We start from the raw sequence: 15,837 nt of genomic DNA, 5'->3' as shown, positions 1-15,837 counted from the left end.
ATTAAACACATAGCTTAGTTGTATTTTAGGTGTTTACTATTTTAGATATAAAGGTTAGGGGTGTAAACGAGTTAAGCCGTTCGTGAATTATTCGGATTTCGATTTCACAAGCTCGAAAATATTATCAAATCAAGATCAAGATTAACTTTATTTAATTCATAAATTTATGACTCATATATATATATATATATATATATATATATATATATACGAGATTGCTATGCTACTCGACAATTCCGTGCGCGACTCCTTGATCCACCGCCGCTATCGTCGCGCCGTCCAGTCACCGTCTCGGTCGCGATCGATGCGCCACTCGCTGGCGCTGTGACTGGCGTCGGATTCCGGCCAAATAGTGGTCGGAATCCGACGAATTTAGCCGGAAACAGCTGCCCCCCATTGCGCGGCCACTGTCGATGTTGATCGGGCCGGATTCCGGCCGAATTGCGGTCAGAGACCGACTGAGGAAGGATCGACCGGTCCTTCCTCGGCCAGTCTCCCATCGCGATTCGATCGGAATCTAGCCCGATCGTCGTCGACAGTGGCTGCGTCGTTACTGACGCGGGTCCTTCCTCGGTCGATCTCTGACCGCGATTCGGTCGGAATCTGGTTTGATCGTCGTCGACAGTGACCGCACCGTTTCCGATCAAATCGCGGTCGGATTCTGACCAAATCACGATCGGAGATCGACTGAGGAAGGATCTACGTACGACCGTTTGAACTATAAATATATATATTAATGAGCCAAGTTTGAATCATGCTCATTTAACTTTTAAATAAATCATGTTTAATCCAAGTCGACCTAAGCTCGTTTAATTTATAAATGAGTCATTTTTGAATTGAACTTGATTCGTTCGTGAACTATTTAATTTCATTACAAACCAAGTTCGAAAGAATTAAAATACGAATCGAATCAAGCCCGAGTTTAAGAAAAATGAATCAAACTCGAGCTCGAACCTTTTTACTGTTCGATTCAATTACACCCTTGCGAAGGGTTAACAAAATAGGGACTACGGTCTCCTCGGTTGTCCTCGTCATGATACGGAAATCCGGCGACAAGCGGCAACAGCCGGCGATATGGCGGCGATGCCGCACTCTCCGCTCCCTGAAGCGAATGCACGCCCTCATGGTCGTCCGAGGTTTCCTCTCAGACGCCTCCTCCCTCCGCGAGCTGCTCTTCTCGTCGTCTGTGTCCGTCGCGGGCGCCGTGACCTACGCCCTCCAGTTGTTCGACCAGATCCCCCACCCAGACCTCTTCATGTGGAACACCGTCATACGCGGCGCTTCCCACTGGACGCCGTCGGCCGCCATATCCCTCTTCTCCCGGATGGAGAGGGCCGGCGTGAGGCCCGACAAGATCACTTTCCCTTTCCTACTCCGCGCCTGCACCAAGCTCTCCGAGGGCCTCCTGGGCTCCCAATTTCATGCCAAGATCACAAGATCCGGTCTCGAGTCTGATTCCTTCGTCAGGAACGCCCTGATCAACATGCACGCCAGTTGCGGAGACTTGGCGGCAGCGTCTGCGCTCTTCAATGGCCCTGCGCGACAGGACGTCGTCGCATGGTCCGCGATGATCGCAGGACACGCGAGAAGAGGTGAGCTGAGCATCGCAAGGCAGTTGTTTGAGCAGACGCCGTCCAAGGATTTGATCTCCTGCAATATCATGATCACTGCGTATGCTAAACAGGGGGAGATGGCTATGGCCCGGCAGTTGTTCGATCAAGTTCCTGTGAAGGATGTTGTGTCGTGGAATGCGATGATTGCCGGCTATGTGCACTGCAGTGAGCACAGGCGAGCACTGGAGGTGTTTGAACAAATGCACCTTGCTGGAGAGCAGCCTGATGAGGTTACCATGCTGAGCTTGCTGTCTGCCTGTGCTGATGCTGGTGTTATGGATGTCTGTAGGAGGATACATGGTTCCCTAATGGAAATGTGTTCCAGAGGCGGGTTTTCGATACGCCTCAGCAATGCTCTGATAGACATGTATGCAAAGTGTGGGAGCATTGAAAGAGCCATAGAGATATTCGCCGGCATGAGGGAAAAGGATCTGTCGACTTGGAACTCGATCATCGGAGGGCTAGCCGTGCATGGACATTTTCGAGATTCAATCAATCTATTCGAGAACATGATTGGAATGAAATTGAGACCAGATGAGATCACTTTTGTGGGTGTCTTGGTTGCTTGTAGTCATGGTGGGATGGTTGAAGAGGGAAAAAGATACTTCTATCTTATGCAGAATAAGTATGGGATCGAGCCAAATATTAAGCATTACGGTTGCATGGTAGACCTACTTGGGCGCGCGGGGTTACTGGAAGAAGCATTTGAATTTATAGATCATATGAAAATTGAGCCAAACCGAATAATATGGAGGGCACTGCTTGGATCTTGCAGGATTCATGGCAATGTCAGGTTGGCTGAGAAAGCTAATGAAGAATTGCTGAAGATGAGGAATCATGCTAGTGGTGACTATGTGTTGCTATCTAATGTTTATGCTTCGAGAGGAGAGTGGCGTCGAGCAGAGCAGGTGAGAAAGTTAATGGATGATAGAGGTGTTATCAAGGAGATTGGTTCTACTCTGTTAGATACTGATGGCAAAGAGATTGTTAATTTCATGCCGGAGAGGAAGCCTGGTTTAAGGATCAATGTGGCTACTTAGTCGATATTCACTTTGAAAAGAATGCTCAAGTAGTGCATGGATGATCTATACTATCAGACTGATATGTTTCAGAATACTGGTTCTCTTAGTCTCAGATATGGATTAAAAATCTGTTGTTGAAGTTTTCTGAATTGGCAAATAGACTGGATGTTGTCTGGTGTACCGGGAGCATAAACAACTTATGGGAACATGTAATGTATCTGCTACTTGCAATATGGATGATCATGGGATCTACCACAATGGAATTGTTAAGAAAACAAGAGGTAAGCTCTCAATTTCTTTAAATTTTTTGCAACTAAGTGAATAAATAGGAAAGAGAACAGGTAGATGTTGTGCTTATTTCTCAGATTTGCAGCATTAGAAGTTTCAAGTTTCAATTGTTTTCATAAGTGTTCAAAGTAGACAATATTGTTATTTACTTTTCTAGCAAAAATATAACATTTGCAAGGATGAAGAGGAAAAACAAATCTAAATCAGCATTGTATTCATCTAATTATGCAAGTGGACAGGATTAGTGTGTTCTCCCCTTGTTTATCGACCAATCCCTTCAAACATCCTCAAATTTTACTTTGACACTAGCATGAAAACCAGGATACGGTTCGTATCCACATATATTTTTCAGAACCTGGATTTATGAACCTTTGTTAGTTGTTTCCATGTAACATAGTTGCAAAAAAAGAACAGAATTCCGGTTATTACCTCTAGTAAAACGAAGAATGGAGCTGTCAGTAAGGTCTCCATAAGGTTGTCAAGGAGAGCTGGAGCTCTTTTCTGCTAGACACAAAAAAATATATTGGTCAGCTGTTTCTGATCCACAATTGTCTTGCTGCAAAAAAATGAAGTTCGAGATGGAGATAAGCTATGAGGGAGTACCTCAAAGAGTAGGTGACCTAAAATTAGTGCCGTCCAGCAAAGTAGTTGAGCCGCCAGAACAACCTGTTTTGTATATCAAACAAAAATGATTCTGAAATTGTGAAGGTTTTGTGCAGTTCCCTTAAAATTTGCTGTGCAAGTTAGTTCGCTAAACAATGAGTTTCAAATCATTTTGCAGAAACAAAAGCTCTTGAATACTCTAGTCAAAACAATCTAGTTACTTACCTTTCATTAGAATTGATGTTACCTTTCATAGATCTTGTAAAAGTTCTATGGCACAGCACCTTGATGATGCAGATTATACGAGTGAAAGCATAACGGTATTGGCATTTTGGATCTTGTTTTCTTTGACCTTATGGTTTTTTGGTATTTCATATCGAGTTGGTTCTCGAATCTGACAGATTGCTATTGTTTTGATAATCAGCTGTTGCTGTTGTGAGTAACTTATAAATACCATGCCAGCATATGAATATGGCAACTTCCTAGAAACAATGCCAAAGATATTGAGAAGTAATATTTGAAGAAATCATACATTGACTACCTTCCAGGCAAGAGAAAAGCCAAGCTGGCTCGCGAGGCAGCCGCTACCGATCCAGCAGAGGACGCAAAGAAGAGCAGCAAGGGATCCAGCTTTCCGGTCCATCGACACATAGAAAAGTCCAATCATCACCACAAAGACAAACCCAAGGTCGAGGAAGAAGATTGGAGTGGTGAAATGGAAGAGGATAAGAGAGGTGTAGAAGATCGGCCAAGCGAAGAGGCTGTGGATTACCACATTTGCTGGGTTGCTGTGGAATGCTTCATAGAATGCAAAATGTTTCTCCAAATCCAACAGATCTTTGGGCACCAGTGAGAAACAAGGCAGCCTCTGCCTTTGGCATTTAGACATTGTGATGATCATTACCGAAGAAAGAAACACAGAAAATTTCTGGAGCAAAGATCTATTGAACTCTACAGCAGGCTGAAATTACAGGTTTTGATCCCTTTTGTAGCCTTAGATGATGAGAATGAAGATTAAAATGGAAAATTTTGAGATGTGGCCCTGCTTTCTGATGTCTGTGGGTATGTTGAATCTGTTGGCTTTATTGTTTTCTGCACACTGTTTTCACAGCTTTGGTTTTTTATTGTTTCACATTAACATGTATTTATATATGTGTGTATTGTAATTTTTTTAACAAAATTTATTTTAGAGGTGAATGTTATGATAAATATTTAATTTTTAATGTTTTTAAAAATATAAAAACACAAATGAGACAACCTACTTTTTTAATAAAATATATTTGATAATGATTTAAATTTATCAAAAAAATCATTAGAGTTTTTATTGGACCATCTGTTTATCCTCTAATCATTACAAAAGAACATTTATGAATTAATCTTGCAAATTCTTTTTAGTTTGTATTCAATATCCAACTCTGCTATTGCATTTTGATGGTAGTTAGAAAGAACTTTTATATTGTTTATGACAATTTTATATTTTTCAATCTTTTTAGATTTGTCTTTCTAGACAACCATAACTCAAGGCCTGAGAAACATTGAAGTTGTGGGTAGGATTGAGTATTCGAATTGATTTTTTTTTAATTAATCAAATCAATCAAATTTTTAAATAAAAATCAAATAAACTTAACCGTTAAAATATCAATTGATTCTATTGAAAATCAAATTAATCAAAATAATTAAAATTTTCAAATATTATAAAAAATTTATTGATTAATTAAAAATTTATATATTACTTACTTAAAAATTTATCAATTAATTTTTTATTTTAATTAATTTAATTAAATTAAATAAGAAATTTTAAAATCAGAAATCAAATTAATCAATATAACTGATTTTTTAAAAAAAAATTAAAATTCTAAAATAATCAAATCAAATTTTTAAATTCAATCGATTCGATTGATTTGTTCAATTTAATCAAATTTTTACTCACCCCTAATGGTAGAAATTCATTCTTTAGCAATAACATTAAAAAATCTTTTCGCTTAATGAAAAATAATAGTGAATGACAAATGAAAGCTGTACGAGGTGAAAGTTGTTTCTATACCATCGGTTCTACTCCCGCGCAAACCTCCCACTTCCATTGCTAACTTACTTGTCTTTGTCACCTTCATGGCATCGTGTCTTCGCCCTCATCTTCACTAGTCCTTCCCCCTGCCAATGCCTCCGCCTCAACAGACATGGATGCCCTCCTACATGTGTTCATCAAGCACAGAAGTTTGATATCATATGGCGAAGTTCTTTGACAGAATCTCATTTGAATGTGTAGGAATGTAACAATATCAAATATGAAATAAGACAATTCTCTAACATGTAATTTTACACTACCAAATCAAAGGAGAAATTAGATGGTGTGTGAAATAAGTAGAGGTGTAGGAGATCACCTTTTCTGATTCTACCACAGACAATGCACTCCATGGATGCTCTCTGTCGGAACCGGCATCAATCATTCACAAAATCTGATATTTTTTCGCCCTGGAGAAAGGTCACAAATGAAATGAGACATTCCAGATTCTTCAGTTCCTTGGATATAGATGGTGAGCAGTGTAGAAAGAAGGCAAACTCACTTCTGGTTGTCTTCTTTTAACCTACAGATGACAATGGTTGTGAATTCCAAAATAGAGTTTGCACTTTTGGTTCTTCGGGTGGAGCGAAAGGCGAGTCCAGTTTCATCTCTTCAACCCAACCTAATTCACTAGGAAAAAAAAAAACAGAAGTAATTCAGATTTCCAGCCAAGTAGCGATAACTGAAGGACAAGCAGAAACAAATAGTTTGTGTGTGCCAGCATGAGGGAACAAACAGAAGTGATATGTGCATAATTCCATGAGAAGTCTTTTTATGTTACCAACAGGAATATCAATGGTGAATGAAAAGGATAGTTGCTTGCATCGTATACTAAAAAAATAAAAATCAATACCTAAGGAAGATTATACGTTCTGTGCCGATAACTAGAACCACCAGACATCCACACATGAATGGAGTGGATTTTATGGAAGAAGATTCCTACACTTTCTTGTACAGCAACACCAACTATGTATCATGTTTCAAAGACAGGAAGTCCAGAAACCTTGCACCTTAGATGCACCAATATTCTAGAATTGAATGAAAGAGTCTAGAATATCAAGCACCTTTTCTCTTGGAATTCTTTACAGGAAGTCGATTCCCAGAAAGTATACCAGCTAAAATATTCTTAGCATTATCATCGTCACTTTCTATATCCAAATTTCTTATAATGGACCAATGAGTCTCAAAATTAGGAGAGTGTCCAGCCAATTGCATTTCATTCAGAAGCTCTGATGCTTTGTCTAGGTTATCACTGAGACGGAAACTATTAAGAACACAGTTATACATGTTGAAAGTTGGAGGAAGACTGAATTGAAGCATACTTCTTAATATATTCCGTGCATCATCAGTCCTCCCATTCTCACAAAGACCATTCACTAGAGCATAACGAGATTCTTCACTTGGCAGAATGTTCTTATGCAGCATTTCAACAAAGAAATCAAGTGCTTGGTCAAAAGTTTTACAATGGCAAAATCTGAGAATTATTGAGTTATAACTTGTGTCACTCGGAATGTTGCCCTTTTTAAGCATCAGATTCAGCAGTTCAACTGCTTTCTTTATTCTACCGTGCAGACAAAAATGCCGAACCAAAGAATTGTAATCAATTTTCATGGGAATCAGACCCTTTTTATCTAATCTGTCCAAGATAAGTTCAGCTTCAGAAAGACTACCACATCTAAGAAGGGACCCAGCAAGTGCATTCTGGACTACTGAACCATGCTTCCATTTATTATGTTCCATCACTTTGCTCAATTCTAATGCTTTTCCAAGTTTGCCATCCTTGCATAAATAACACACGACTATTCTCATGCTCCGATTGCTGGGTCTCCAGCCTTTGGAAATCATTGTATTAAGTGCTTCAACTGATAACTGACCTTCTCCACATTTATGAAAACCATGCACAAGAAAATCATAAGTGTTTTTATCAGGACAAATGTCTTTGTCATCCATCTCGCTTAATAGCTGTTTCAACAAAAGAACTCTTACCCGTTTGAAAGAGATAAAATATCAAAATGTTATACAAGCACAGTTGTAGAGATGTGTCTTTATGCAGGATCAGATCCTTGAGTCGCATAGCACAATACACCAGTCCATTCAAGAGCATCTGCTTTACGAGACTCCGGTATCCTAAAATAGATAGGTTACCATGTACTCTTACCATGATACCAAGTATACCACGTGCTTCCCGTAAATTATTTGCCAAGCAATACATTCGCAAAAGTGCATTGAAAGCAGTATCATATGGAAATATTCCACCCAGAAGCATCTCTTGCAATTGAGATGAAGCAACATTCAGTTTTTTTGTTCTGCATAACTCACTCAGAAGAATGCTATAAGTAATAATAGCACTGTCAGGCTTCTTGGTCAGCAAAGATTGCTTAAGAGCAAACGCTTCCTCAATTCTGTCAAACTTAAGTAATACTTGTACAAAGTTCTGGTAAACATTTATAGATAAGGCCATGTTCTTGCTATGTAATATGTCCAACATTCCTATTGACTCAGAAAGATGCTTCTCCTTCAAGAAGCCCATACCTAGATATTGATAGGCTGTGGCATCCATGAGTGTATTTCTCTGAAAAAGTTCTTCCATCAACATACAACCAACACTCGTATAGCCTGTCATGCATAATTCCTTCAGAAGCCTGATAGATAAAAATGAAACCATTTCAGGATGGTTCTCAATTACCCTATCAAAAAGCTGTAGAACTTCTTCAATCAATCCCCATTTGCACAAAGAGTTGAAAAGAGGCTCAATGCTCATTGATTCTGGTGACCACAAGCATTTTTGAATAAGGTTGCAGCACTCTTTGAGTCCACCAATGTCCCTGTCTTTGCATAATCCAACAATGAGCATCATAAATGATTGACTCTCCACCATCACATCTATGTTATACATCCTCCTTAAAATAAACATTGCAGTGTCTACCATTCCATTTTTGCTGAGCATTTGCAGGAGCAAATTAAGAGTTTCACCATCAAGCTGTTCAAATAAGTCTGGCATATCATGAAGCAGACCAACAGCTTGTTTTAGTTGGTCTTGGTTAGCAGCAAGACATCTTAATAAATTGGCATAGGTAGAATATGAAAGGTTCTGTCCCCATTGGATTAATTCATCTTTTACTCTTAGTGCAATCTGTAAATCAACATTGTCATTTTTCCTCATTAAACAATAATCAAAATCTGAAATTACAGAGTCATCAAGGATCCTTTCCAAGGAAGTTTCATAATCCTCTATATCAGTATCTAAATATAATCCATTGCCAAGACAGTCAAAGAATTCAGATCGAGAAATTCCAACATTATTATCTCGCTTTACTTTGACATTCAAGTGATCAAGTCCTAGAAACATTAAGGCCTTAGAGAGTGTATCATCTAGGGGATCCAACGAAATCAAGCAGCGATTCTTCATATCGGATAGGACCTCTTTAACTTTGTCAAATTTTCTAAATTTACAATAGCCAGCCAACAAATATCTGAATGTCATATGATTTGGCATTATACCTCTTTCTAGCATGTCCTCAAAGATATCTTTAGCATGTCTATGCAATCCCTTCTTAAAGATCCCACTAATAAGGGCATTATAAATGTAGGTATTTGGTGCTAAACCTCTGGACAAGCATTCTGAGAGATAAACAAATCCATCCTTCAGCTTTCCGTTCCTACAACTATGATAAGCAAGGATACTAAAGGTAGTGGAATCTGGCTTGAAGCCAAAGTGTTCCATTCGTTGCATGAAGGACCATGATTGTTGTGCTCCCAGACCTAAGCACAATGAAGAAATTATTTTGTTGCAAACACAAATTTCAGGAACATGCCTCCACTCATCTAGAAAGGTTATCATATCTTCAAAATCCTTCTTTTTGCAGAGTCCTAAAGCAACTGATGAAAGAGCGAAATTGCTCATTGTGATACCCAAACTCCTCAGCTTCCTGAGCAAGGTTATGGCCTCAAGAATTTTGTTGCTATTTATCAGTCCATCAACAATGATATTCAGGATGCAGTCTTCAGAATATGATGCTAAACCAACCTCAACCATATCCCAATACACTTTTGTAGCCAACTCAATTTTCTTATGTTTTGTAAAAAGGCTTAAAAGAGCTTGATAAGTGGATGGCGATGGTATTATACCCCTTTCTCTGGCTTTATCGAACAGAGCCAATGACTTCTCTGATTTTCCATGTTCAGCATAGCCTTGAATTATGCTACTAAACAGTGGGGCAGAATTAAACCAAATCCCGTTAGATTCAGCTTCCAGAAGTAAGGATTCTGCATCTTCATATTTGTGAGCTCCCGTAAGAACATAAACCATGGCTTCATAAGACCTTGGAAGGTGATTAAAATCTGGAGTCTGTCTCTCAGCCCATCTGAACAAGTTCGACAAAAAATCAACCTTTCTCAAACTCAAATCACCGTCTCCAAAACCCAGAAGAATTTCAAGGAAATCTGCAGGTCTCAGTTCCGAAGCTCTCCAGAAACGGCGGGTGCTCTCAGGGGCCAGATCTCCATATACCTTGAGGATGTCTTGCAAAGACGATTCCTCCACAAAGGCGTCAGCTTTTTTCGCCCACAGGAAAGAACACCTAGAGAGAACCGATTTCCCGATACCGATATGCGATATCGGTCCCAATTCAACCTCACCACTGCCGCTCCTGACACTGTTCGCCGCATTTGGCGATGGAATCGGTCTAGGCTTTGAATCATAACAAGTTGAGAAGGGGTAGGAGAGCCAAACCTGGTGACGCTTCCTCAGTGGGCGACAACCATGACATCCGAGACGATCATGGGAATGGAAGACCGCGGGAGATCGAGGAAGAGGCAGAAGAGACGATTGTTCGAGTAAACGGCGGAAGAGAGATCGCGAGGGCTTTCCTCGCATCTTCCATGATCCTTCGCGAAGATCTGCAGGTTTGATTTAACCACAAGGCGAAAATTCAAGATGGTCCCCTAATTTCTTCATTATTACAACTTTATCCCGACCATTAACGTAATTACCTTATTTAATCAGTAAATAAAATAAATATAAGGTGAAAAAGGTCAATAGGACAATTTACTTTAAAATGTTCATATGATAAAACATGAAATATAAAGAAAAATAACGCAAAAATTAACTTTATTTTAACACGTGTGTTTAAAAATATATATTATAATAATAAATACAAACTCTCATTTCAATGAAAATATTTTATTTCTATTATATTACAGTCTTGAAGATAAAAATAGATGAGAAGTTAATTACAAAGTCATTATCTCGACTTCATCGAAATTCAATCCTTGTCTACTTTAACAAGTCTACTCCATCGCAACCAACTCAACTATGCTCCGGGACTTCAATTGTTTACTCAAGTATTTATAGTTTGAATCTTAATTATGATGCACTGATCTAGGACGTTGGCTACGTTTACTTTAATGATCAGTAAAAAATTTTCATGAGACCGAATTAATCATTAGTCAATTGGATAGTAAAAATTGAAATTTTTGAATAATTAACATGTAATTTGTTAATTAAAAAAAGTAGGATGTATGCTTTAAATATTTGGAAAACTTTAGGTGCAACACGAACAATGTATTACTCCGCAGTTAGCATTTTAAAATTATCTTTCCACCGGAAGAAATTAATTTGTAGTGTATCGTAGTTATAAATTGACTCATAAATGTATCGTAATGCTCTGTTTGGATAGGATGAGGATAATATTCATTAATGGAAGGAGAAGAGAAAATAAGGAAGGGGATGTAAAGTATTGTATGTTCTTCCATTTTGGAAGAAAGGAAAAGGTTTATTAACGTAACATATATAGAATGAGAATGAAAGTTAAATATATAAAATTAAAAAAATATTTTATTTTTTAAATTAGATAATGATTTATATTTTTATAATATTAATATTTATTTTATAAATATAAATTAATTATTTTTTAAATAAAAAATTGATTCTTTTATAGAAGAGTTCATCGTATTATTCGTTATTCTATTAAATGAACTAATAGATTATATTCATAAATTTAATTTATATATTTTAAGTGAACTATGTTTAGTGTGTGAGCTTCAACACATTGCTTTGAGAATGTATTACTCTACTGATTTATTTTATTTTATAAGTTTTTTATGAAACATCACAAATGTTATTGTGATAGTGATTTGAAGCGACAGATATATTCGCAAGTGGAGAATGATTAATTACGGATTTACTAAATAAAAAAAAATTATAGTTACCTAACAACGAGCAAAGATTTTGATGAAGAAGAAAAAAAACGAAAAGATAATGCTCAACGAAAGAAATTTAAAAATTTTAAATTAAATAAATTATTTAAAAATTAATATTTTAAAATAGAGATAAAATTGGAATAAATAATATTTAGAATTATCTTTCCTTTTTCACATCCCAAATTAAAGTGTAAGAAAATTTTTAGAAAAGTTAAAACTTATCCTTCCCTCCTCTATCCTTACTCCTTTTACTCTTCCTTTTCCTTTCCTCACTTGATCTCTTCCCAAACAAAGCATAAAGGCAAGCATCCTTTTACGCTTCCTTTTCCTTTCCTCACCTTACCTCCTCCCAAACAAAGCGTAAAGGCAAGCATAAGAACTTGTATAGGTAAAGTTTTGTAACCAACTAATAATTCTATATTTTCAAATGGAAAATAAACTTAGACCTGTATTCTTCACAAAGACACTTTTTTTGAATTTTTCAATAAAACTCAGCTTTCACAATCTGAAAACTCCAGCACATTGAACACATTGTGCAGAATTCGAAAGCAACATTAACTAATTAAATTTCAAAATCAAATAAATTGAACCAATATAAAATAAATCCAATTAATTAATATTAAATATATATTAAATTTTTTAATAAAAAAACTTAACCGATTTAATAAAAATAAAAATAATATTTTTATTATTTAATTTTAAAAAAATCAACTTAATTAATTTTCAAAATTCAAAATCGAAATTAAAATTTTGAATTAGTTCAGTTCTATCATCCTTATTATTTTAGTTGAATCGAAGTTTTGAGTGAATTATATTTTCTTTTTCTTTCCTATCGTTTAGACTTTTGTATACTCGGTTCGAACGAGAAGCAGAAGCAAAAAACCAACCAAGAGCAGGGGTAAAAATGAGCAATTCAGTTTTAAATAGAACCGTCAATTTAAATTGAATATGTTGGATTCATCCGCTCTATCATACAATTTAGGTAGATTGAATTAAAATTTTATTAATTCATTTTAAAATGAAGTTAAGATAGGATCGATCCGTTTAGGTCCATGGCCCATATGGATTGACCCATATGGATTGACCTCCATTGTGGATTAAGAAAATTTATTTTTTTCTTTAAAATTTAAAATTAAAATAGAAAATTCAATAGATTAATAGCATTGATCCTTCTAAATTGCAATCCAAACTTAAAAATTATAATTTGACCCTTCCAAAATATATTAAATTTAAAAATTTTAATATTTTTTATATTTTTTGAGAGGCACACGGATTGACATGCCTAATCCGCAATCCGTCTTAGATTGAATTGGAGATTTTTTAACTTGTCAAGTTAATTGGTGAGCTTGTCCCGTCCAATCATTTGATGGATTTTTGATGATGAGACACAAACGACTCTAATTTTAAATGAATACTTAATTTGAATTTCTCTATAATTCAAATAAATGAAGTAAAATAGTATTATGAAAAAAAAACATGATGATACAGTAGGAGCACCACAAATAATATAATATTTAATTTAAAAATCAATTTAATTAATTTTCAAAATTCAAACTCGAAATTAAAATTTCGAATCAGTTCAGTTCTATCATCCTTATTATTTCAATTGAATCGAGAAATTTTTAGTAAATTTCCTTTTTCTTTACCTATCTTTTTACACTTTTAGATCCTCGAACCGAACGAGAAACAAGAGAAAAAGGAAAAAAAAAAAAAAAAAAAAAAACCGAACCGCTCAGCAAAAACCTCGCTCCATAAACTTAACAAACTCCGAAAACCCGATCTTCCCATCCTCGTTCTCATCGTAGACTCGGATCATCTCTCTGCACGCCTCCAACTCCGCCCCTTCCGCAAACCCTAGCCTCCTGAGCACGCTCTGCAGCTCCGCCGCGTCGATGAACCCGTCGCCGTTCTCATCGAACACCAGGAAGGCCTGCTTCACCTCCTCCAAGCTCGGCTCCTTCTCCTCGAACAACCCGCAGAGTTGGTCGGCGCTGCACTCCATCGCGCTCGGACCTCCCCGACCTCGTTCCTGCAATCCGATAGCCGCCATGACGATCGCCATCTCTTCCCGCCCTATTCGATCTAGGTCGCCGCCGCGCTTCGCTGCTGTCGGAGAAGCGCTCGAAGGCCTCTTCTGCGATGAAGAGGAGAAGGAGAGGTTGTTGGTGAGGGATTCTAGCAAATAGTAGAGCATCTCCATTGATGATGATGCGACGATGATGATGATGGTTTGGCGAGAGAAGAGGAGGAGAAAGGGGAAGGCATTTGTAGGGGGAGTTGGGGGATGGAGGAAGGTGCGGAGGAGACGGCGAAGAGGAAGGTTCGTTGATGGTGTGAATTGGAGAGGAGTTGGAAGAGTCGCCATTAGAGGTAAGACTTTGGTAGTTGGTTGGATCGTGAGTTTGTGGGGAGAAGCAGAAGCTTCGTTGAAGGCGACTGAGGCTGCCTTCACGTCCACGTTCTCATGAGTTATTGTTTTTTATTTTTTATTTTTTATTTTTATTATTTTAGTTTGTATTCATTAATTTAGTCAACAACTTTGTCCCCTAAAGTTTTCATAGGTGCATCTTATTGACTAATCGTCGACCAGAATAATAATAATTCTATAAGGTAAGGTAGTTTTAATAATTTTTTTTGATAATATTAGTTCAAACTAAAATAAAGATAATATTTTTAACGTTAACTAAATAAATAAATGTTTAAATAATTTAAAAATCATAATGATGTAAAAAATGAAAATAACTTAATAATAATAATTCTTTAAAGTGTATGAAAAAGTTTTAAATAATTTCTTTGGTTTCAAATTGGGCTGTTACATGTTGTATATATCTGTAAGATCTTTAATTTGATATATTATATTTTATATTTTATGATTCAATTTGAATTAGAAGTTATGATGTCTTAAAATTTAATAGTCCCAAAAATATCTCAAGAACTCTAAAGTTATAATTTGTCAAAATTGAAAGTTATAATCTATCAAAATTTATAAAAAATGTTTTTTTATTTAATTGGATAATATTAATTCAAAATAAAGAGAATATTCTAACATCAATTAAATAAAATATTTAAATAGTTTGAAAATTATAACGGTGTAAAATATGAAAATAATTTTAATAAAAAGATTAAAATTCTTTAAAGTTTTTGCAAAGCTTTAAACTATATTTTTTTAGTTTAAAATTGAGTTGTTATGGTTATATTCGTAATAAATATTAAAAAGTGATAAATCTCAATTAGTCTCATTGACTATTCCTGAGGGTGATTGGTCCGGCCCATGGAAGTTTCCCACCAGCTACCAGGGTAAATCGGTAAGTGCACGCAGTGACTAGTCCAGATGTCCAGCATCTTTTGATTGCACTCCCTATTTAGAGAAAATTCTTACAAATACATCGTAGTTAAGGATCGAACCGTGGGTGCTTGGGTAACAATATAATCTGGATGTCCTATCGTGGTACCATGCCTCGGAGACTATTCTTAATAAACATAGATCTCTAAATGAGCTTCGATTTGATATATTATAAATCTCGTGATTGAATTCGAATTAAAAATTATGACCTTTCAAAATTTATAATCAAAATAATTCCAAAATATCGCATGATCCCCACGTCGTTAACCCTCCTAATGTACACAATAAAATAAAATAAATTTGGCCCTGAGACTTTGATCTAGCAGTCAGACGTTCTTACGCCCATTCAAGAATCTATGGTTCGATTCTCAACTATGGACGATCCTCTAGTGGGATGACAAATCTAGAATGTTGAGGCTGGTCTTGATAAGATAACAATCATGCACTTCTTGATTACCTTGATGTCAAATCTAGGATGTTGAGGACATTCTTGGTAAGATAACAATCATGCACTTCTCAATTACTTTGATGTCTGATGAAAAATTTTATGTACCAGATCAATCATCTCAGATTTAATCCGTTTAGAATCAAACATTAAAAAAAAAAAGATACAATTAAAAAGTATTTTAATATATGTTTCATTTCGAAAATACTTTTATTATATTGATATTATAGACTTAGTTAAAATTGTTATATATGATGAAC

The 15,837-nt window shown here is 36.3% G+C and overlaps 4 protein-coding genes across 5 annotated transcripts; 1 reads left to right on the top strand and 3 right to left on the bottom strand.

The window, feature by feature from the left end:
• Positions 1-1,027: 1,027 nt before the first annotated feature.
• On the top strand, positions 1,028-4,543 carry LOC141845491 (pentatricopeptide repeat-containing protein At5g15300). Of its 2 annotated transcripts, none has more exons than XM_074733548.1 (2): positions 1,028-2,916; positions 4,075-4,543. In XM_074733548.1, the coding sequence occupies exon 1, from the start codon at positions 1,034-1,036 to the stop codon at positions 2,651-2,653; it is 1,620 nt and encodes a 539-aa protein (XP_074589649.1). In that variant the 5' UTR covers positions 1,028-1,033; the 3' UTR covers positions 2,654-2,916; positions 4,075-4,543. The 2 variants fall into 2 exon arrangements, with proteins under 2 accessions (XP_074589649.1, XP_074589648.1); XM_074733547.1 differs by having other exon boundaries at positions 3,951-4,543.
• On the bottom strand, positions 3,041-4,415 carry LOC141844849 (2-hydroxy-palmitic acid dioxygenase MPO1-like). The gene is made up of 4 exons (XM_074732829.1): positions 4,068-4,415; positions 3,527-3,589; positions 3,353-3,424; positions 3,041-3,278 (listed from the first exon to the last, which is right to left on the bottom strand). Exons 1-4 carry the CDS (start codon positions 4,413-4,415, stop codon positions 3,201-3,203), a joined length of 561 nt encoding a protein of 186 aa, XP_074588930.1. The 3' UTR covers positions 3,041-3,200.
• A 927-nt stretch (positions 4,544-5,470) lies between the features above and the next one.
• LOC141845190 (pentatricopeptide repeat-containing protein At5g15280, mitochondrial) lies at positions 5,471-10,464 on the bottom strand. Its single transcript, XM_074733246.1, is given in 5 exon segments — positions 5,471-5,715; positions 5,908-5,998; positions 6,091-6,218; positions 6,442-7,565; positions 7,567-10,464. Coding segments are annotated over 2 exon segments (3,819 nt in total). The 3' UTR covers positions 5,471-5,715; positions 5,908-5,998; positions 6,091-6,218; positions 6,442-6,644.
• A 2,869-nt stretch (positions 10,465-13,333) lies between these two features.
• LOC141845492 (putative calcium-binding protein CML45) lies at positions 13,334-14,169 on the bottom strand. The gene has a single exon (XM_074733549.1). The coding sequence runs from the start codon at positions 14,152-14,154 to the stop codon at positions 13,522-13,524; it is 633 nt and encodes a 210-aa protein (XP_074589650.1). The 5' UTR covers positions 14,155-14,169; the 3' UTR covers positions 13,334-13,521.
• Positions 14,170-15,837: the final 1,668 nt, after the last annotated feature.

The sequence above is a fragment of the Curcuma longa genome, chromosome 14 (assembly GCF_044706935.1).
Source record: "Curcuma longa cultivar G26 ecotype Majalengka, Jawa Barat chromosome 14, ITB_CL_G26_1.1, whole genome shotgun sequence".
Classification (NCBI taxonomy): domain Eukaryota; kingdom Viridiplantae; phylum Streptophyta; class Magnoliopsida; order Zingiberales; family Zingiberaceae; genus Curcuma; species Curcuma longa.
Note: the sequence above shows the minus strand (reverse complement) of the source record. Positions and strands in the feature narration are given on the sequence as shown.

Excerpts from the sequence above, each read along its gene's own strand:
- LOC141845491 (XM_074733548.1), top strand. The coding sequence starts at position 1,034 with ATGATACGGAAATCCGGCGACAAGCGGCAACAGCCGGCGATATGGCGG.
- LOC141844849 (XM_074732829.1), bottom strand. The coding sequence starts at position 4,415 with ATGTCTAAATGCCAAAGGCAGAGGCTGCCTTGTTTCTCACTGGTGCCC. Across the intron at positions 3,590-4,067 it reads GCTTTTCTCTTGCCTGGAAG|GTTGTTCTGGCGGCTCAACT; the intron begins GTAGTCAATGTA and ends TATACAAAACAG. Across the intron at positions 3,425-3,526 it reads TAGGTCACCTACTCTTTGAG|AAAAGAGCTCCAGCTCTCCT; the intron begins GTACTCCCTCAT and ends TGTGTCTAGCAG.
- LOC141845492 (XM_074733549.1), bottom strand. The coding sequence starts at position 14,154 with ATGGCGACTCTTCCAACTCCTCTCCAATTCACACCATCAACGAACCTT.